General features: G+C 41.1%; 1 protein-coding gene across 1 annotated transcript in view; it reads right to left on the minus strand.

The window, feature by feature from the left end:
• The window catches only part of si:ch211-161h7.4 (nucleolar protein dao-5), a 71,055-nt gene that overhangs the window by 24,896 nt on the left and 23,613 nt on the right, over nt 1–22,546 (minus strand). The window contains exons 5-7 of the mRNA XM_034169032.1: nt 21,027–21,087; nt 16,922–17,123; nt 16,653–16,730 (exon numbers count right to left, since the gene is read on the minus strand). Of these exons, the coding sequence (XP_034024923.1) occupies nt 16,653–16,730; nt 16,922–17,123; nt 21,027–21,087 (341 nt within the window). The remainder of the gene's footprint in view (nt 1–16,652; nt 16,731–16,921; nt 17,124–21,026; nt 21,088–22,546) is intronic.

Raw genomic sequence — 22,546 nt, forward strand, 5'->3', positions numbered from 1 at the left:
AGGTACCGTCGGAAACTACGCCTTGTTTGCTTGGATTTTTTTTTTTATGTGGGTGAGGGGGTCTGCTTCACTGGGCTCAGGCACCTTATATAAGCCAGAATTAATCTTTTGCCTGGATACAATGATTTTTTTTTAAACCAAAAATAAACCAAAAACCACGCACTTGTCACAAGCAACTGCTGAGTTTGAAACAACAAAAAAGTCCTGTAATTTCCGACGGTACCTGAACGCAGCAGCGTTCACATGGATGTTCACATGAACTGATCAATTTACTGCTCTGATGATATATTCAGTCATCTTTACACTTATCTCTATTACCCCTTTTGACAGGTTTGTGTTATAAATCTATATATGGCTTAGTAATGTAATACAATTGATACCGCAGCCACCACGGCACACAAGCAGGTTTTTTTCAGGCCTCTTACACACTCCTGGGATCTTTTCGGCTCCTTACGCGTCCTGCGCCTTTCGGTCCAGCCCTTTCCTGAATGGTCTTCTGTCTGAAATTAAAGAATTCCTGAAACGTTCAAATCATGCTGAATATGCAGCTTTTGGATTTGAAAGCAAGTTTAAAAGCATATTACATCTGCTATCAAACAGGTTACAACAGTGTGACCTGCAGAACTTTCCACATATGGACACAGAACTTAAGCACCAGGACAAAGAACGTGGATCCTAAGAGTCCACGTTATGATGATCACGTGCAGAGCATCTTGTCAGAATTTGACAGGCACTTTACTGACTTTGCATCCAAAGAGCCTGTTGTCAGTTTTCTCTGTTTTCCATTTGGGGAAAATACAGATGTGGACTGTATATCATCCAAAGTGGCATCACTCTTCAACCTGGATCCTCACACTGAAAAATTACATTGAGCTCAAATAAAGAGCAACACCTGACATGAATGTCCAAATCTGGACTCTAATGCAGACAGAGAGTGCCTGAGTGCCTGCTTACAGCTGCACTCAGCTCCTACTGTCCAGACTATGAAAGACGAGCTTCCTCCTCTCAGGGCTAGAAGTCCCACTAAGGTAGGGAAAAACTTTTCCAACTTGAGGCCAGTCCTAGGCCAACTTGTGCTTATTCTTTTTTACCATGCACATTTACTGGTGGTTGGCTCTCACTGTGGTTATTGTATCACTTCCTGTTCCGGAGCACAGCGGTGTTTTGCTGTATCTGTTAGCTGATCAATCTGCATAGTTAGATTGAACTAGATAACGATTTGTTTCACAGTGTAATCTTCACGTGCCTTAACTAAAGCACTCCCTCTGCTGAATCACCTCTAAATTATTCACACATTATTCACTTTGTGTGTTTTTAGGAATCCGCTAGCTTAGCGCAGCTACTAGCTCTTAGCCGGTTTAGCATGGTGGCTTCTCCTGTCTCTCCCGCACTTTTCTGCTCTGGGTGTGAAATGTTTACTTATTTCTCTGCCTCCTTTAGCAGTAATGGTACTTGTAATAAGGAGGCCAGGCTGGGCGAATTGGAGACTCGGCTCAGCACCTTGGAAAATCCTACAGCTAGCCAGGCCCCTGTAGTTGGTGCGGACCAAGGTAGCCTAGCCGCCGTTAGCTGTCCCCCAGCAGATCCCGAGCAGCCGGGAAAGCAGACCGGCTGGGTGACTGTGAGGAGGAAGCGTAGTCCTAAACAGAAGCCCCCTGTACACCACCAACCCGTTCTTCCCCACTCGGCGACACACCCGCAGAGGAACAAACTCTGGTTATTGGCGACTCTGTTTTGAGAAATGTGAAGTTAGCGACACCAGCAACCATAGTCAAATGTCTTCCGGGGGCCAGAGCAGGCGACTTTGAAGGAAATTTGAAACTGCTGGCTAAGGCCAAGCGTAAATTTGGTAAGATTGTAATTCACGTCGGCAGTAATGACACCCGGTTACACCAATCAGAGGTCACTAAAATTAACATTAAATCGGTGTGTAACTTTGCAAAAACAATGTCGGACTCTGTAGTTTTCTCTGGGCCCCTCCCCAATCGGACCGGGAGTGACATGTTTAGCCGCATGTTCTCCTTGAATTGCTGGTTGTCTGAGTGGTGTCCAAAAAATGAGGTGGGCTTCATAGATAATTGGCAAAGCTTCTGGGGAAAACCTGGTCTTGTTAGGAGAGATGGCATCCATCCCACTTTGGATGGAGCAGCTCTCATTTCTAGAAATCTGGCCAATTTTCTTAAACCCTCCAAACCGTAACTAGGGGGACCAGGAAGCAGAGTTGTAGTCTTACACACCTCTCTGCAGCTTCTCTCCCCCTGCCATCCCCCCAATACCCCATCCCCGTAGAGACGGTGCCTGCTGCCAGACCACCAACTACCAGTAAAAATCTATTTAAGCATAAAAATTCAAAAAGAAAAAATAATATAGCACCTTCAACTGCACCACAGACTAAAACAGTTAAATGTGGTTTATTAAATATTAGGTCTCTCTCTTCTAAGTCCCTGTTAGTAAATGATATAATAATTGATCAACATATTGATTTATTCTGCCTTACAGAAACCTGGTTACAGCAAGATGAATATGTTAGTTTAAATGAGTCAACACCCCCGAGTCACACTAACTGTCAGAATGCTCGTAGCATGGGCCGAGGGGGAGGATTAGCAGCAATCTCCCATTCCAGCTTATTAATCAAAAACCCAGACAGAGCTTTAATTCATTTGAAAGCTTGACTCTTAGTCTTGTCCATCCAAATTGGAAGTCCCAAAAACCAGTTTTATTTGTTGTTATCTATCGTCCACCTGGTCGTTACTGTGAGTTTCTCTGTGAATTTTCAGACGTTTTGTCTGACTTAGTGCTTAGCTCAGATAAGATAATTATAGTGGGCGATTTTAACATCCACATAGATGCTGAGAATGACAGCCTCAACACTGCATTTAATCTATTATTAGACTCAATTGACTTTGCTCAAAATGTAAATGAGTCCACCCACCACTTTAACCATACTTTAGATCTTGTTCTGACTTATGGTATAGAAATTGAAGACTTAACAGTATTCCCTGAAAACCCCCTTCTGTCTGATCATTTCTTAATAACATTTACATTTACTTTAATGGACTACCCAGCAGTGGGGAATAAGTTTCATTACAGTAGACGTCTTTCGGAAAGCGCTGTAACTACGTTTAAGGATATGATTCCTTCTTTGTTATGTTCTCCAATGCCCTATACCAAACAGTGCAGAGTAGCTACCTAAACTCTGTGAGTGAGATAGATTATCTCGTCAATAGTTTTACATCCTCATTGAGCACAACTTTGGATGCTGTAGCTCCTCTGAAAAAGAGAGCCTTAAATCAGAAGTGCCTGGTTCCGTGGTATAACTCACAAACTCGCAGCTTAAAGCAGATAACCCGTAAGTTAATTTCACTAATTTAGAAGATCTTCACTTAGCCTGGAAAAAGAGTCTGTTGCTCTATAATAAAAGCCCTCCGTAAAGCTAGGACATCTTACTACTCATCACTAATTGAAGAAAATAAGAACAACCCCAGGTTTCTTTTCAGCACTGTAGCCAGGCTGACAAAGAGTCAGAGCTCTATTGAGCCGAGTATTCCTTTAACTTTAACTAGTAAAGACTTCATGACTTTCTTTGCTAATAAAATTTTAACTATTAGAGAAAAAATTACTCATAACCATCCCAAAGACATATCGTTATCTTTGGCTGCTTTCAGTAATGCTGGTATTTGGTTAGACTCTTTCTCTCCGATTGTTCTGAGTTATTTTCATTAGTTACTTCCTCCAAACCATCAACATGTCTATTAAACCCTATTCCTACCAGGCTGCTCAAGGAAGTCCTACAATTAATTAATGCTTCGATCTTAAATATGATCAATCTATCTTTTATTAGTTGGCTATGTACCACAGGCTTTTAAGGTGGCAGTTGTTGTGTGGGCCGTCAGAAGAGGAGGTACTGCTGGCCCACCACCAGAGGGCGCCCTGCCTGAAGTGCGGGCTTCAGGCACGAGAGGGCGCTGCCGCCACGGACACAACCGGGAGTGACAGCTGTCACACATCAACTCATGACAGCTGTCACCCATCTTCATTTCATCACTCCATAAAAGCCGGATGTCATCTCCACCTCACTGCCGAGATATCTACCTGTGAAGGTAATTCTCTGCTAAACTGAAAACACTGACTATGACTAATAGTCTGAACTTCTTTGCAGCCGTTTTCCTTTAAGTGTTTCCTTATCTGTGGGATTGGCGTTTGGCGTGATCAGCGACGGCTTCGCTTCACACCCCAACCAGATAAGTGGTTAGACAGGAGCTGCACGTGTGTGTGATTAGAGGTGGAGGTGACTTTCCACCTTCTGACTGTTTTTGTTACTGGGTGTGCACACACCCACATCTCACTGTTTGTGCTCCTCGCCAGCAGTACCAGATCCGACAGTCGGGGACGGTGATCACCAGGGAATTCAGGACTTGGCGGCTCCAGTATTCTCCGGGTTCTGTGGCAGTGGAAATCATGTGGTTCTGGCTCTTCTCAGGACAGATGTCTTCTATCCTCGAGCCTGCCCACACGTCAACAGGGGGAATTGACTGCTGTCAGATTCTGTGATTGTATCATCGTTGTGCACATTCACAACATTAAATTGTTACCTTTTGGCTCATCTATTGACCGTTCATTTGCGCCCCCTGTTGTGGGTCCGTGTCACTACACTTTCCCCAACAGCAGTAATTAAACCATTACTTAAAAAGCCATCACTTGACCCAGCTATCTTAGCTAATTATAGGCCAATCTCCAACCTTCCTTTTCTCTCAAAAATTCTTGAAAGAGTAGTTGTAAAACAGCTAACTGATCATCTGCAGAGGAATGGTCTATTTGAAGAGTTTCAGTCAGGTTTTAGAATTCAGCATAGTACAGAAACAGAATTAGTGAATGTTACAAATGATCTTCTTATGGCCTCAGACAGTGGACTCATCTCTGTGCTTGTCCTGTTAGACCTCAGTGCTGCTTTTGATACTGTTGACCATAAAATTTTATTACAGAGATTAGAGCATGCCATAGGTATTAAAGGCACTACACTGCGGTGGTTTGAATCATATTTATCTAATAGATTACAATTTGTTCATGTAAATGGGGAGTCTTCTTCACAGACTAAGGTTAATTATGGAGTTCCACAAGGTTCTGTGCTAGGACCAATTTTATTCACTTTATACATGCTTCCCTTAGGCAGTATTATTAAAAAGCATTGCTTAATTTTTCATTGGTACGCAGATGATACCCAGCTTTATCTATCCATGAAGCCAGAGGACACACACCAATTAGTTAAACTGCAGGAATGTCTTACAGACATAAAGACATGGATGACCTCTAATTTCCTGCTTTTAAATTCAGATAAAACTGAAGTTATTGTACTTGGCCCCACAAATCTTAGAAACATGGTGTCTAACCAGATCCTTACACTGGATGGCATTACCCTGACCTCTAGTAATACTGTGAGAAATCTTGGAGTCATTTTTGATCAGGATATGTCGTTCAATGCGCATATTAAGCAAATATGTAGGACTGCTTTTTTGCATTTGCGCAATATCTCTAAAATTAGAAAGGTCTTGTCTCAGAGTGATGCTAAAAAACTAATTCATGCATTTATTTCCTCAAGGCTGGACTATTGTAATTCATTATTATCGGGTTGTCCTAAAAGTTCCCTGAAAAGCCTTCAGTTAATTCAAAATGCTGCAGCTAGAGTATTGACGGGGACTAGAAGGATAGAGCATATTTCACCCATATTGGCCTCTCTTCATTGGCTTCCTGTTAATTCTAGAATAGAATTTAAAATTCTTCTTCTTACTTATAAGGTTTTGAATAATCAGGTCCCATCTTATCTTAGGGACCTCATAGTACCATATCACCCCAATAGAGTGCTTCTCTCTCAGACTGCAGGCTTACTTGTAGTTCCTAGGGTTTTTAAGAGCAGAATGGGAGGCAGAGCCTTCAGCTTTCAGGCTCCTCTCCTGTGGAATCAGCTCCCAAGTCGGATCAGGGAGATAGACACCCTCTCTACTTTTAAGATTGGGCTTAAAACTTTCCTTTTTGCTAAAGCTTATAGTTAGGGCTGGATCCGGTGATCCTGAACCATCCCTTAGTTATGCTGCTATAGACTTAGACTGCTGGGGGGTTCCCATGATGCACTGAGTGTTTCTTTCTCTTTTTGCTCTGTATGCACCACTCTGCATTTAATCATTAGTGATTGATCTCTGCTCTCTTCCACAGCATGTCTTTTTCCTGATTCTCTCCCCTCAGCCCCAACCAGTCCCAGCAGAAGACTGCCCCTCCCTGAGCCTGGTTCTGCTGGAAGTTTCTTCCTGTTAAAAGGGAGTTTTTCCTTCCTACTGTCGCCAAGTGCTTGCTCACAGGGGGTCGTTTTGACCGTTGGGTTTTTTCTGTAATTATTGTATGGCTTTTGCCTTACAATATAAAGCGCCTTGGGGCAACTGTTTGTTGTGATTTGGCGCTATATAAATAAAATTGATTTGATTTGATTTTGATTTACTTCAATGATGCATTATTATTGTTAAAACCTGCTAGAAAATTGTGTTATTATATTGGTACACAATATATTGCGGCTACGCTGAGGCGTTCCAAATGGCTCGGCAGATCTCGATACACTGTCAACTTTAAAAGTAGATCTCGGTTCAGAAAAAGCTTGGGCACCCCTGCCATAAATCCTGCGGTAAATGCAAGTCAAGATGCGGTTTGTATGCAGAACCTTGTAAGTGCCATCCCAGTTTCTGTGCAAAACCACACAGTGAACAGCGCCACTCACTGTCAGGTATCTCGGTCACGTGACGCAAAGATTGTGGCACCCACGAGAGCTTCTCTGATGCTGCGTTTACACATAATGACGGCACATCACAAATGCCATGACGTATACATTCTTGGCTGCTGATCACGAATGTAATGATTTGAGGCAGAGGTGTCAGGTGTCCTCAGGACCTGCTGCAACCTGTTACCATGCGCTATGATTAATGGAACGTGTTGGTGGAGCATTATCAGGAACCATTACGCACGGTCAAGAATAATGTTCTGCGCTGTTGCGCATAACAGCACATCTTTAAGTTCTGTCACGTTGTGAATGAGGTGAATTCTCTCCACACACACACCCATATTCATCCACCAGCTGATGAACAATTCAGATTGCTCCAGTTTGCTCCACAGCAGAACTTTGTGACTGCATGCTTAGTTGGGCTCCCGTGCCATGGAGTGGCGCAGAGAGGAGGAGGAGACGGAGAGAGCCAGATGTGTGGCTCCACGCGGCTCTCATCTCGCTCGTTTTCCCTAGGCGCATCAGGCGCAGCAGCAGGTGGAACACCTGCAGGAGCGCGCTGAGGAGCGAATTAAACTTTTAGCCGACTTGGTGTCTCTGTCCTTCTTCAGCATACTGCAGCAATGAAACTTAATGCAGTACAGCAGGGTTTAACTGTGCGCACATCAGAGAAGAACGCTATCACGCTCTATTAAGGATCATCACTAATCAAGATGGATCAACACGCTCAGTTGCGACCTCCACGACATGAGCTGAAATGATGGTGGTGCGTGACATTCGTGGAATATTTTTTGACAGCCAAAAACATGCTCCAAGAAAATCACGAATATCACTCACCAACATGCACTATTAAGAAACCTATTCAAATGCGTTAAGTCATATTAAGAATGTCAGGAACGTGCCAAGAACGATGCAAATATGACATTCATAATGTGTACTGCCTATGAGTAAACGCAGCATTAGCATACATTAAAGTGATGGACTTACTGAGTTTTGCAAACAAACTGAAGGTGGAGATACCAGGTTTTGCAGCCAAATCTATTAAAGGTTGTTGCTAACACATTTCTGAATAAAGGTTGATTTTTGAGATTCTGCTATTTTGTTCAGTGCGCCATAACCATTTCATAACAAGAAAGAATGATTCATGGAGATGTACAACGTCCATCAGGTAAATATCCTTATTTAAAACAAGAGTGATCTGGTGGAGCGCTGGAGGGAAAAATCCACAGTACTACAGCAGAATGACAGTCACAGACCCATACTGACTAGGTCATTTCTCATTTCTACTATTGTGAAAGACTTTAGTGTAGCTATGAAGTGATAATCAAAAGCCCTTCTGAACTAGATGATTTCTTAGCTACTCAGTGAAAGCAGTTACCACGCATTACCATGTACATTTTGGAAAAAGTTCAGAGCAGTTGATCCCTCGTGGTGTGTCTACAATAGCAGCAGAGTCCATGGGGATTTTCCAGAAGTCAAACTGTGTCACAAATGGGAAGGACACTACTGACCTCATGGTGCACAGGGAGATAAATGTCTGATTATTTGTCTGTGTGAGACTCCGGACTGTTGAACAACCGAAGTCGTACATCAAGCAAGAATGGGAAAGAATTCCACCTACAAAGCTTCAACAATTAATGTCCTCAGTTCCAAAACACTTACTGAGTGTTGTTAGAAGGAAAGGTGATGTAACATAGTGGTAAACATACCACTGTCCCAGCTTTTTTGAAACGTGTTCCAGGCATCCATTTCAAAATGAGCAAATATTTGCACAAAAACAATCAAATCTGTCAGTCTGAATATTAAATATCTTGTCCTTGTGGTTCAATTGAATATAGGTTGAAGATGATTTGCAAATCATTGTATTCTGTTTTTATTTACATTTTACACAACATCCCAACTTCATTGGAATTGGGGTTGTATATCACAAATGCCTACGTAAGCTCACACCCGAGTGTTGATGCCCAGGTACACTGGTAGTTTAATAATAAAAAACAAAGATATGAAGTGATCATTTTTGGGCTTTCAGCTGGTCTGCCCCCCTAGTTGTAACCAAGTCTCTGTAACAAATCACATATCGGCACTTTTGTTTCTTTCAACCTGTGGTCACATGAAAATGTTGCAAATCATTCTATTTTGTTTTTATTTACATTTCACACAACGTCCCAACTTCATTGGAATTGGGGTTATATTTAAAGCAAGGCATTAGCTAAACTTGAGACACATTTTGAAAAATGATTAGGGGCTCAACTTAAAGTTCAACTGAGCAATCTGAAAGGTCAATGACCTCTCAAGGTCACCAGAGGTTAAGCACATGCTGGAAAGTTGGTGATTAGAATTCGAAATATTCAAATCTAGAAGACTGGACAATTATGTAAGAATTTTGTGGATTCTGAATGAGCTCAGATTGACGCTCAAAGTGGGATTTTTAGTTGGGTCACAGGTACAAAGTTCAATGACCTCTCAAGGTCACCAGAGGACAGATACAGTTTGGCAAATGGCAGATTTGGAAACAGCACACCCAAATTGACAAAGTAAGACCATTTGCCAACTTTTTCTCACCATTGCCTGTATTTCTTTAAATAAAGCCATTTCCTCATTTTGGCACCAGTCGTCTGTCTATTCAGGGAAAAAAGCATTTACGGTACATATTTAATTAAAACTTAAAAAAAATCTTTCTGTCTAACATCTTTCTGTGTAAATATCTCATGCTACAATGTGGAGATCCATAGCTTATAAGCAGGTGCGGCCTATTTATGTACAATTTCTTTTTTCTTGTTAAAATGGGTGGGTGCGGCTAATATTCAGGTGCGCTCTATAGTCCGGAAACTATGGTAGATTATTTTTTGAGCATTGAACAGCATGGCGCTACATCACAGCTGACAGTGGCAAAAGTTGGATTGGGGTGAACTTTGACCACGGCAGCCTGACGACAAGCGGCAATGCAAGCTCCCAGTGAAGCATTGCTTTAGCTCGGTTTTTGACGCGATGCTTGGCGTAACGTCAAAAACGCGAAGCATCCCATTGAAAATTATGCTTTTTAGACCGATCCACAACACATCTAATGCCCTTGAAGCTTCCGGTGTGAAAGCCCCTTTAGATGCTGTCCGGCTTCCCAATTCATGTCAAGTCTCGGAGCATGTGCTGATGCATTTGCCTCACTCACAAGACCGCAGAATTGCCTTGGGTCCTACAACCCCTGGCAAAAATGATGGAATCACCGGCCTCGGAGGATGTTCATTCAGTTGTTTAATTTTGTAGAAAAAAAGCAGATCACAGACATGACATAAAACTAAAGTCATTTCAAATGGCAACTTTCTGGCTTTAAGAAACACTATAAGAAATCAAGAAAAAAAAAAGATTGTGGCAGTCAGTAACGGTTACTTTTTTAGACCAAGCAGAGGAAAAAAATATGGAATCACTCAATTCTGAGGAAAAAATTATGGAATCACCCTGTAAATTTTCATCCCCAAAACTAACACCTGCATCATATCAGATCTGCTCGTTAGTCTGCATCTAAAAAGGAGTGATCACACCTTGGAGAGCTGTTGCACCAAGTGGACTGACATGAATCATGGCTCCAACACGAGAGATGTCAATTGAAACAAAGGAGAGGATTATCAAACTCTTAAAAGAGGGTAAATCATCATGCAATGTTGCAAAAGATGTTGGTTGTTCACAGTCAGCTGTGTCTAAACTCTGGACCAAATACAAACAACATGGGAAGGTTGTTAAAGGCAAACATACTGGTAGACCAAGGAAGACATCAAAGCGTCAAGACAGAAAACTTAAAGCAATATGTCTCAAAAATAGAAAAATGTACAACAAAACAAATGAGGAACGAATGGGAGGAAACTGGAGTCAACGTCTGTGACCGAACTGTAAGAAACCGCCTAAAGGAAATGGGATTTACATACAGAAAAGCTAAACGAAAGGCATCATTAACACCTAAACAGAAAAAAACAAGGTTACAATGGGCTAAGGAAAAGCAATTGTGGACTGTGGATGACTGGATGAAAGTCATATTCAGTGATGAATCTCGAATCTGCATTGGGCAAGGTGATGATGCTGGAACTTTTGTTTGGTGCCTTTCCAATGAGATTTATAAAGATGACTGCCTGAAGAGAACATGTAAATTTCCACAGTCACTGATGATATGGGGCTGCATGTCAGGTAAAGGCACTGGGGAGATGGCTGTCATTACATCATCAATAAATGCACAAGTTATGTTGATATTTTGGACAATTGAAAGGATGTTTGGGGATGATGAAATCATTTTTCAAGATGATAATGCAACTTGCCATAGAGCAAAAACTGCAAAAACATTCCTTGCAAAAAGACACATAGGGTCAATGTCAATGAGCAGATCTGATTTGATGCAGGTGTTAATTTGGGGGATGAAAATTTACAGGGTGATTCCATAATTTTTTCCTCAGAATTGAGTGATTCCATATTTTTTTCCTCTGCTTGGTCTAAAAAGTAACCGTTACTGACTGCCACAATCTTTTTTTCTTGATTTCTTATAGTGTTTCTTAAAGCCAGAAAGTTGCCATTTGAAATGACTTTAGTTTTGTGTCATGTCTGTGATCTGCTTTTTTTCTACAAAATTAAACAACTGAATGAACATCCTCTGAGGCCGGTGATTCCATAATTTTTGCCAGGGGTTGTAGATGGCAACCAGTCCAGCTTCACACCATATGTAAATTTGACAAGATTATGTCGTCACGTGATCTAGCAAGTTTTAGCCACATTCTTGAGCCAATAGGGACTCCATGGTGAGATTTTTGTGGCAACAGTGGCTTGAGCAGTACTAGCATAACACGGACAAGTTTGTAAGAAATCAAAAGACAGGTATATGTGTGTATGTTGGGGGGGGGGCAAAATGCTTTTAAATCAACAAAAGTGGAGAACTACAGAAAACGTTTGGGAACTGCTGATTTATAGCATTCATTCATTAATTTTCTTTATCTGCTTAAGTGCCACAGGTAGGTTGAAGCCCATCCCACAGGACACTGGATAAGGGGTGGGACACTACCTGGAAAAACCCCCAAGTCACCAAGGAAACATATGAGGAACTAATTCTATACATTCATATTCGTTTTTGTTGAACAAAAGCAGTGGTGGGCACAGCTACCCAAAAAGTTAGCTTTGATAACTGGTAATCATATAACTGAAAAGTTATCTTTTTTTAATGCTAAACCGATAAACTGCCTAAAAACTTATCGGAAGCTACAGATAACCGATAACTTTCAATTTTGCCTCCCATACACTCTTAAGTTACTAAGAAGCTGATTTTGAGTTTAAACACCACCAAAGCTTCTAAAAGAATCAAAGGCAATCACAAACCCAACCAGCCAGTGAGCCAGTGCTTCTGTCTTTGTGCGCTCTGCCCCCTGCTGTAGGAAAGCGTCATTTACCCTGACAGGATACAGAGGTCCAGTGATGAGACAGAGGTCTTGAAATGGAAAGCAGGTTTGAATTATGGATTTGCTTTAAAAATAAAATTATTCTGGATAGAATAACTACATTAATGTAAACTCTTAAAATGTACAAAGTGATATATAACACATATCTGTTAATTTTAAAATAATACACTAATTCTGAAGATTTGAACATTAAAACACAGATGCCCAGAGGGGATTATGGGTAACTAAGCCTCCACTCATACTGATTGGTTGATTCATTCATTCTATGTAAAAGCCAACACAAGTGAATCAATGTAACATTTTGGTGTTAACAAATAAATGCGCTTTTGTAAAATGTCATTTTTTTCATTTGTATAAAAAAGAAGGAAAGAAATTTTCAAGATCCCACTAGACAGCGCCTAAGTGCACGCATGATGACATCACAACTCTATCCGGTTAGGAAGACAAGGTTTCTTTCAATAACAAGAACTGTCAAAAAACGTTTTTGTGTATGGTTGCTGGAGTTGTGTGGCGATAGGAATCGCCTTTTGAATGCCTGAATAACGATGTCAGTCGCACAAAGAAATCAAATAATAGTGAAAACATGTTCATTGCGCCCAGAATGTTGGTATTTTGGTCGTTGAACTTTGCAGTGCGGTGTCAATAACACATCGATCAGTCGCTCCGTGCGGCGTCCTAACACAACGAATCAATCAGTCGCTCAGTGTGGCGTCACAACATCAAGCCTGGTTCATATGGCAAGATAATTAGGTCGATATCGGACCCGATCTTCCCCTTCCAACAATCTTAAGGATGCCCCGAAAATCGTGATGATGCTAATATAATCTTATCAGATATTTCTGCCGTGTGTGGTTTGTAAGAGCGCTCTGATCTGCTCAGAAGGACATGAGGAGCTAAATGTGACATGCAGCCAATCAGAAAGTGAGGTGTTTGACCTGGGAATGTTCGTGTGTGAAATCTGTTCACGTGTGTTGTTTTTACCGTGTGGCTGACACACTGTACAACTAAACCTGTCAGATCTATGATTTTTTTTTTTTTTTTTTTTTTATCTCCACGTGTGTGGTCTCTCAGATTTTGGAAACCTACAGATAATTTTAAAATCCTGCGGTCGACAACAATGTGATATAACCAGTCGCCAGTAGATGGCAGTGTTCTGTGCATTTTGACGCCACCTGTTATATCACACAGACTGAATCACAATTTAACAGTCTTTTCGGCTTTTGGAGAAGCAATCTGGGATTCCTCTGGCATTTTTACATAAAACAAACACAATAACAATATCAATAAACCCAGAGAATATATTCACAAGAGTTTTAGGCACAATATACAAAGACTTTAATGCTGTTGTCCGTGTGGAGCCTGATCAGAGCGTCTCAAATGCATTTCTCCTGTTGTGAACTTTTACCAAGAATGCACTGCGCACACACCATGTCCACACTAAAACCTTTCAAATTAGTCCAATACTTTAAAACTAAAACATATATCTGATATTTTCACTTTATAAAACTTCAGACATGACGTTAATTTAAATAACTTGTCCGAAATTAGTTTGGTTAAAATTTTAACCATAAGTTAAAACTGTATGCCTCTGGATGACTTGGATGATATTGCCAGTGTGTTAGTATGGGGTCAAAAAAAATGAGCTTTTTTCTTTTCTAAGACCAGTTCGCCTTTGCCTGCAGAGGATAGAGCGGTTTCTTCTAGAACCAGCTCTTCTCTGTTTGTAGAGAACAGAACTGCGCATCTACTACAAAACACTACATCTGCAAAAATGTTAGCTGTCTAAAAATTATCGGACCAAAACTTATCGGAAGGTAATTGGTCCGATGATGGTTTTCAAAGTTATCTGAAACTTATCGGAACTGTGCCCACCAGTGAACAAAAGTAATTTTCCCCATTCACAAAATGCGCACCTTGTCAGCTGATGACCACCAAGTCTATTTCAAAGTTTTGGCGTGTTCAAAACTTTGAGCCAGGCCAACAAGATTGACAAACATACTGATAATCACACACACCTACAGTCAATTTAGAGTCACCAATTCACCTAAACTGCATGTCTTTGGAAGTGTGAGGAAGCCAGAGCACATGGAGGGAACCCATGCAAACGTATTGCAAGTGAACCCGAGACCTTCCTGCTGTGATGCAAAAGTGGTAACCACTATGCACAGTGCTGCCCTGATTTATGGCAATACCTTATTTAGTGTAAAGCACAATGTCAGGATTACAGGACACACCAACTTATATGCATGCAACAAAGGGATGTCATAATGCACACGCAACCTTCAATTCATTCTGATCAACGAATTACGGAACTGAAAAAATCCTGAAGGAAGTCGCAAATGGGCACAATAAATAGGTTGATGCTAGATACATAACATTTATTAAAATATAAATTTAATGTCTCAATTGTTTTCAGTCCAAGGGCCACTTAATGAATCTCAGACCACCTAACTCCACAAATATCCTAAAACAATAGGTCAACAATAGGTCTGCTGCTAACAGTATATTACAAAACATATAGTTCTGGTCGGGTGTTTGCATACACTTATCATGGGCATGGATGTCATAGTAATTTTGGGTGCTTAATGATGTCCTTGAACTATTCTTTGGTCAGGGTGGAATGATTGAACAGCATACATCATGAATGACTCAAAAAACAAAAAATGGGTGCAGAAGCTTGAATTTACTTTGGACATAAGCTTGAATGACATCTGTTGCAGGAATTGACTTTCTCAACAAGTTTCATGATAACTCCTCAAAAAAATCTTTTAAAGCTACAATAAATAAATAAAAATGTAAGGAAAAGTGCTATTTGAATTACGCAAGTCCTGTATTGTCTGAAAATACTGCATATAGTTGTAACTAAATATCAAAGGTGAAAATAAATCTACACACATACATACATACATATATGATGTCATACGAGGTCTGTTAGAAAAGTATCGTACCTTTTTATTTTTTTTCAAAAACTAATGGTTTTGATTCATGTTTTTATGTCAGCCAAGCTTGAACCTTCGTGCACATGCGTGAGTTTTTCCACGCCTGTCGGTTACGTCATTCGCCTGTGGGCAGGCTTTGAGTGAGCACTGCTCCACCACTCTCGTTGTGGTTTCATTGCGAAGAAATGGCAGAATGATTTGGGCTTTTTTTCCCATCAGAATTTTTTCAGAAACTGTTAGAGACAGGCAGCTGGAAACCATTCGAAAAATTTATCTGGCTTTTGGTGAAAATTTTACGGGCTTCACAGAGAATAAGGAGTGTTACTACAGCTTTAAGGACGGCCAACAATGGCGCACGGCGCGCCGAGCCACCATCGAGAGGCAGAAACCACCACATCATTTCTAAACGGATGGCTGTGTGGAACCGGGACTGTCGTGTGCAATTTCTCTGGTTATCACAAGAGCTGGACATCAGCCATTTTCCGGCAGATTTCATTTTTAACAAGAGATTTGGTCATGGAAAGCCACGCGGAGGCTTCGCGCGTCACGACTGATTCGCTGATGAAGCGAGACAAAGGAACACCTCCGTTTCGGAGTGCCAGAGGACAAGCCCAGCTCTCCACAATTTCTCTTATACTCATTCGACTGGTAAGTACTGAAAGCCGAGATAGGCATGTCCCAACTTGTCCTCTGGCACTCCGAAAGGGAGGTGTTCCTTTGTCTCGCTTCATCAGCGAATCGGTCGTGACGCGCAAAGACGCTGCGCGGCTTTCCATGACAAACTCTCTTGTTAAAAGTGAAATCTGCCCGAAAATGGCTGATGTTCAGCTCTTGTGATAACCAGAGAAATTGCACACAACGGTCCCGGCTCCACACAGCCATCCGTTTAGAAATGATGTGGTGGTTTCTGCCTCTCGATGGCGGCTCGGAGCGCGGCGCACCGTGCGCCATTGTGGGCCGTCCTTAAAGCTGTAGTAACACTCCTTATTCTCTGTGAAGCCCGTAAAATTTTCACCGAAAGCCAGATACATTTTTCGAATGGTTTCCAGCTGCCTGTCTCTAACAGTTTCTGAAAAAATTCTGATGGAAAAAAAGCCCAAATCATTCCGCCATTTCCTCGCAATGAAACGACAAGAGGGGTGGAGCAGTGCTCACTCAAAGCCTGCCCACAGGCGAATGACGCAACCAACAGGCGTGGAAAAACTCACGCATGCGCACGAAGGTTCAAGCTTGGCTGACGTAAAAACATATGAATCAAATCCATATAGTTTTTGAAAAAAATAAAAAGGTACGATACTTTTCTAACAGACCTCGTATATCATATGATATATGATGTATGACGATCTTTGAGTTCAGCTCATGAAAAACAAATACTTTTTCCTAATCGCATTTATATTTTTGTTCAGTGTACACTAGATGAACTAAGTAAGGAATGTGAATTTAAATGTATGTGTGTTGGCTCTGTAACAGACTGCCAGCCTTTCCAGGGTGAACACAGATGGATGGAGTTGTCATGAGTCTACTTACATATTCTGATTACATATCTTTGACTTCCTGAATACAACCTTGCTGGGAGGAGACTCCATCTCTGAGTAATCAGAACTCCTAAAATAAAGGAGGAATATCAAAAGAAAGATGATTACATCAACTGTAGGGTTGATATGTTCCAGTGAAAGTGTTGGTATGAGTCCCTATCAAACACTTCAAAACACACAGAAGACTGGCCGAAAAGAATTTATTCATACACAACCTATAGTGAGACCTCCATAAACTATGCTGTAGTACTATTTCCTTACTGTTCTTTGATGTTGCTGCTCAACTGTTTGTGAATGGACTTGGGCACTGCAGCTGGATTGTCCCTTGGAATGTCTTCAGTGTCTAGGAGAACTGGAGAAACAACTTGGACTTTTTCATGGTCTTGATGATCTTCGCCCATATTTCCTTCAATAGGACTGGACATCATCACTGGTCTATACTTTTTAAAATGGCTGTCTATACCTACAAGGAAGAACACTAACATTTAAAAAGGAACACACTACTGCATAACAGAACAAGAAGTGATTTTGTTGTTGTGTATATAAAACAACAACGAATAGCATCTACAGCAAAAGTCGCATATAATGGATTGAGGTGGACCAGTTACACAACCCCTGGCAAAAATTATGGAATCACCGGCCTCGGAGGATGTTCATTCAGTTGTTTAATTTTGTAGAAAAAAAACAGATCACAGACATGACACAAAACTAAAGTCATTTCAAATGGCAACTTTCTGGCTTTAAGAAACACTATAAGAAATCAAGAAAAAAGATTGTGACAGTCAGTAACAGTTACTTTTTTAGACCAAGCAGAGGAAAAAAATATGGACTCACTCAATTCTGAGGAATAATTATGGAATCACCCTGTAAATTTTCATCCCCAAAACTAACACCTGCATCAAATCACATCTGCTTGTTAGTCTGCATCTAAAAAGGAGTGATCACACCTTGGAGAGTTGTTGCACCAAGTGGACTGACATGAATCATGGCTCCAACACGACAGATGTCAATTGAAACAAAGGAGAGGATTATCAAACTCTTAAAAGAGGGTAAATCATCACGCAATGTTGCAAAAGATGTTGGTTGTTCACAGTCAGCTGTGTCTAAACTCTGGACCAAATACAAACAACCTGGGAAGGTTGAAACTGGAGTCAACGTCTGTGACCAAACTGTAAGAAACCACCTAAAGGAAATGGGATTTACATACAGAAAAGCTAAACGAAAGCCATCATTAACACCTAAACAGAAAAAAACAAGGTTACAATGGGCTAAAGAAAAGCAATCGTGGACTGTGGATGACTGGATGAAAGTCATATTCAGTGATGAATCTCAAATCTGCATAAATGCACAAGTTTACGTTGATATTTTGGACACTTTTCTGATGTTTGAGGATGATGAAATCATTTTTCAAGAAGATAATGCATCTTGCCATAGAGCAAAATGCATTATACATAGGGTCAATTTCATGACATAGGGTCAATGTCAACGAGCAGATGTGATTTGATGCAGGTGTTAGTTTTGGGGATGGAAATTTACAGGGTGATTCCATAATTTATTCCTCAGAATTGAGTGAGTCCATATTTTTTTCCTCTGCTTGGTCTAAAAAAGTAACTGTTACTGACTGCCACAATCTTTTTTTCTTGATTTCTTATAGTGTTTCTTAAAGCCAGAAAGTTGCCATTTGAAATGACTTTAGTTTTGTGTCATGTCTGTGATCTGCTTTTTTTCTACAAAATTAAACAACAGAATGAACATCCTGCGAGGCCGGTGATTCAATAATTTTTGCCAGGGGTTGTATGTATAAAAAGAACAAAAGCTGTTGGCATATGTAACGGATTAGTTACAGCCACGGGGCACCGAATGAGTTACAAGGAATCCCCAGCTCCAATTAGGCTTGCGTATTTCCTTGATTACAAGCCCGACCTTGAATTGGGACCTGCCTCATTTAATGATCGGGTTAAAACTTTGTCTGAAAATAAATAAATAAATGCCTGCCTATAAATAAGCGCCAGGCATTATGTGCATAAAAAAAAAAAGTTATATTTGGTCAAGTCACTCTTTTTTCTGTTATTTGTGGAGTGGTACCTTAAAATCCTAAAGCCTGATTTATGCTTCTGCAGCTCAGTGGCCGTGCAATGATGTTGACATGCGGGTGACTCTTTTAAAGTTCTCCGTTGCATCTTTATACAATTTGCCGCAGGAACAGTGGCTTTTTCTAGATTAATTTGTCCCTCAACAAGCTCCTCTTCTTTATACAATCAAGTTCCAAATCAACGATATAGTATGTACAATTTCTTCCATGAATTTCGGGTCATTTGAGCATATTTTTTCAACTCCATGTTGTGAAGTTTGTGGACTTCTGCCAAACGTATTTGATCCATGATCGAACTGTAATCGGCGGGCACACTGCAAAAACTTTTAAAATATGATGGGAGATGAAGGAGTGAAAATGTAAAAGAGACACATCACAGCCTTTGCAGTCTCAGTCATCAGCTGGTTAGCAGATGCAGGCTGCGGTGATGGTTTGCAGCCACGCAGAGGGCTGTGATGTACGAGGTCTGTGAGAAAAGTAACGGACCTTTTTATTTTTTTCAAAAACTATATGGATTTGATTCATGTTTTTACGTCAGCCAAGCTTGAACCTTCGTGCGCATGCGTGAGTTTTTCCACGCCTGTCGGTTGCGTCATTCACCTGTGGGCAGGCTTTGAGTGAGCACTGCTCCACCCCTCTTGTCGTTGTTTCATTGCGAGGAAATGGCGGAATGATTTGGGCTTTTTTTCCCCATCAGAATTTTTTCAGAAACTGTTAGAGACAGGCAACTGGAAACCATTCGAAAAATTTATCTGACTTTCTGTGAAAATTTTACGGGCTTCACAGAGAATAAGGAGTGTTACTACAGCTTTAAGGATGACCCACAATGGCGCTCGGCGCGCCGCGCTGTGAGCCACCGTCGTGAGGCAGAAATCACCACATCATTTCTAAACGGATGGCTGTGTGGAGCCGGGACCGTCGTGTGCAATTTCTCTGGTTATCACAAGAGCTGGACATCAGCCATTTTGGGCAGATTTCACTTTTAACAAGAGATTTTGTCATGGAAAGCCACGTGGAGGCTTCGCGCGTCACGACCGATTCGCTGATGAAGCGAGACAAAGGAACACCTCCGTTTCGGAGTGCCAGGGGACAAGTTGGGACATGCCCAGCTCTCCACAATTTCTCTTATACTCACTCAACTGGTAAGCACTGAAAGCCAAGATAGGCATGTCCCAACTTGTCCCCTGGCACTCCGAAATGGAGATGTTCCTTTGTCTCGCTCCATCAGCGAATCGGTCGTGACGCGCGAAGCCTCCGCGCGGCTTTCCATGACAAAATCTCTTGTTAAAAGTGAAATCTGCCGGAAAATGGCTGATGTCCAGCTCTTGTGATAACCAGAGAAATTGCACACGATGGTCCCGGCTGCACACAGCCATCCGTTTAGAAATGATGTGGTGGTTTCTGCCTCTCAATGGCGGCTTGGAGCGCGGCGCGCCACTGTGGGTCGTCCTTAAAGCTGTAGTAACCGTCCTTATTCTCTGTGAAGCCCGTAAAATTTTCACCGAAAGCCAGATAAATTTTCGAATGGTTTCCAGCTGCCTGTCTCTAACAGTTTCTGAAAAAATTCTGATGGAAAAAAAGCCCAAATCATTCCGCCATTTCCTCACAATGAAACGACGACGAGAGGGGTGGAGCAGTGCTCACTCAAAGCCTGCCTACAGGCAAATGATGCAACCGACAGGCGTGGAAAAACTCACGCATGCGCACGAAGGTTCAAACTTGGCTGACGTAAAAACATGAATCAAATCCATATAGTTTTTGAAAAAAATAAAAAGGTACGATATTTTTCTCACAGACCTCGTAAATCAGTTTGATTCATCACACCAAGTGATATGTGTGAAACTTAACACCATATTACAGTGAAGGCAGCAAGCAGCATTTTCTTAATAATCACTGGATTTGAATAAAAGCCTTGTGTCAGTCCCATGTCTGAGCACAGACTGAAAAAAATAGAACAGAAATACGGTACCTGCTTTCTTTGAATCGGCGAGTATCAGTTCTGAATTTCATTTTGTACCTCTGTTACTGGACACATCCAGATTGCTCTGTCCGGTTCATGCAAGATGGTTTTAATGGGAATGCAATGCGATCGGACAGGATGTTTTGTCCGATGTAAGTGAAAATCTGTTATATACGGTGTTGATTACATGGAAAACCCTACAAAAACATTGGGACTTTTGCTGTTGTCCAGTGAGTGCAACTATCCAGTTTAAACAATAATGGTTTAGCCAAGTTTTACTGTATTGAAGCGTTTTCCCCAGAGGTGTCTCTTACCCACGTCTATCTCTTGACTGGCTGTTTTTTTTGCAGAATGCAGGCCCTTGCTTATAGCAACCTGGGGAAAAAAAACAAACAATTATCACTAAACCTCCAGATAAACAGGGGAATTCTTTTACAATTTAAAAAACAAAACATCATTTTAGAGGGCAACTTCCACACTAACTCATTTCTATTTTGCTAACAGAAGTGTAATACTCAGGAACACAAAGTAACTGCAGCTATGTCCTACAACAGCACACATACACACACTTACTCCAGTTAAGGGGCACGGGGGGCTGAGACCTATCCCAGCAGCCATGGGGCGTGAGGCAGGGTACATCCTTGACAGGACGCCAGTCTGTCGCAGGGCCAAATATACACAAACACATTCACACCCACACCTATGGACAAATTAAAGTTACCAATTCACCTAACCCGCTTGTCCTTGGATATGGGAGGAAGCTGGAGCACCCGGCAGGAACCAACCCAAACACTGGGGGAACATGCAAACTCCACATAGAAAACAGGTGTGATCCCATGACCTTTTTGCTGTGATGGTTTAGTGCTACCACTAAACCACTGTGCTGCCACAGCATACACAGTGATGTTAAATTTTGAAAAAAATGTCTGGAATAGTCTGATAAACTAATCATATCATCCGATAACTACGTTAGGGAGAACACACACACATACATACACAGAGGGTAAAATAAGTAAGTGGGTAAAATAACGTAACACATCACCATGTTTCTCAGTAAATACATTTCTAAAGGTCCTATTGACTGTTTTTAAACTTAGATTAGTTACTGATGATTACTTGACAGTTTTGAATTTCTGATTTGACCGTTTTTCATCTTTGATGTTTATTTGTTTTTTGTACATTACATCTGAGGGGGTGCTATCCAAATATCACTATATTGTTGACTGACCCCTTCAGTATAATGACAAAGTATATCTTTCTAAACAAAACAAGTCTGAGAGTTTTAGCAGTCATACAGCACTTTCCAAAGACTGACTATGCAAATATTGACAAACAAACTTAGTATTGTCAAACAAAATACTGACTAACAGAATCTAACAATCAATTATTTTACCTTCTGCATTTAACATGTATAAAACTTTCTGATGAAGATAAATTGTCGGTCACGTCTTTAAAGCGACAAGGCACGGACGTCACACCCGCTCTTAAAGGAGAATCGCATATGCTGCTTTCTGAACCATCAACAGCCTGTGGTCTGAACGTGTTGCATTATCTGAACTTTTACACTGCGTGCAAAATTATTTGGCGAGTTGTATTCCTGAGGATTAATTTTATTGTTGAACAAATACAGTTCAACTACAACCCCTGGCAAAAATTATGGAATCACCAGCCTCGGAGGATGTTCATTCAGTTGTTTAATTTTGTAGAAATAAGCAGATCACAGACATGACACAAAACTAAAGTAATTTCAAATGGCAACTTTCTGGCTTTAAGAAACACTATAAGAAATCAGGAAAAAAATTGTGGCAGTCAGTAACGGTTACTTTTTTAGACC

The sequence above is a fragment of the Thalassophryne amazonica genome, chromosome 1 (genome assembly GCF_902500255.1).
Source record: "Thalassophryne amazonica chromosome 1, fThaAma1.1, whole genome shotgun sequence".
Taxonomy (NCBI): domain Eukaryota; kingdom Metazoa; phylum Chordata; class Actinopteri; order Batrachoidiformes; family Batrachoididae; genus Thalassophryne; species Thalassophryne amazonica.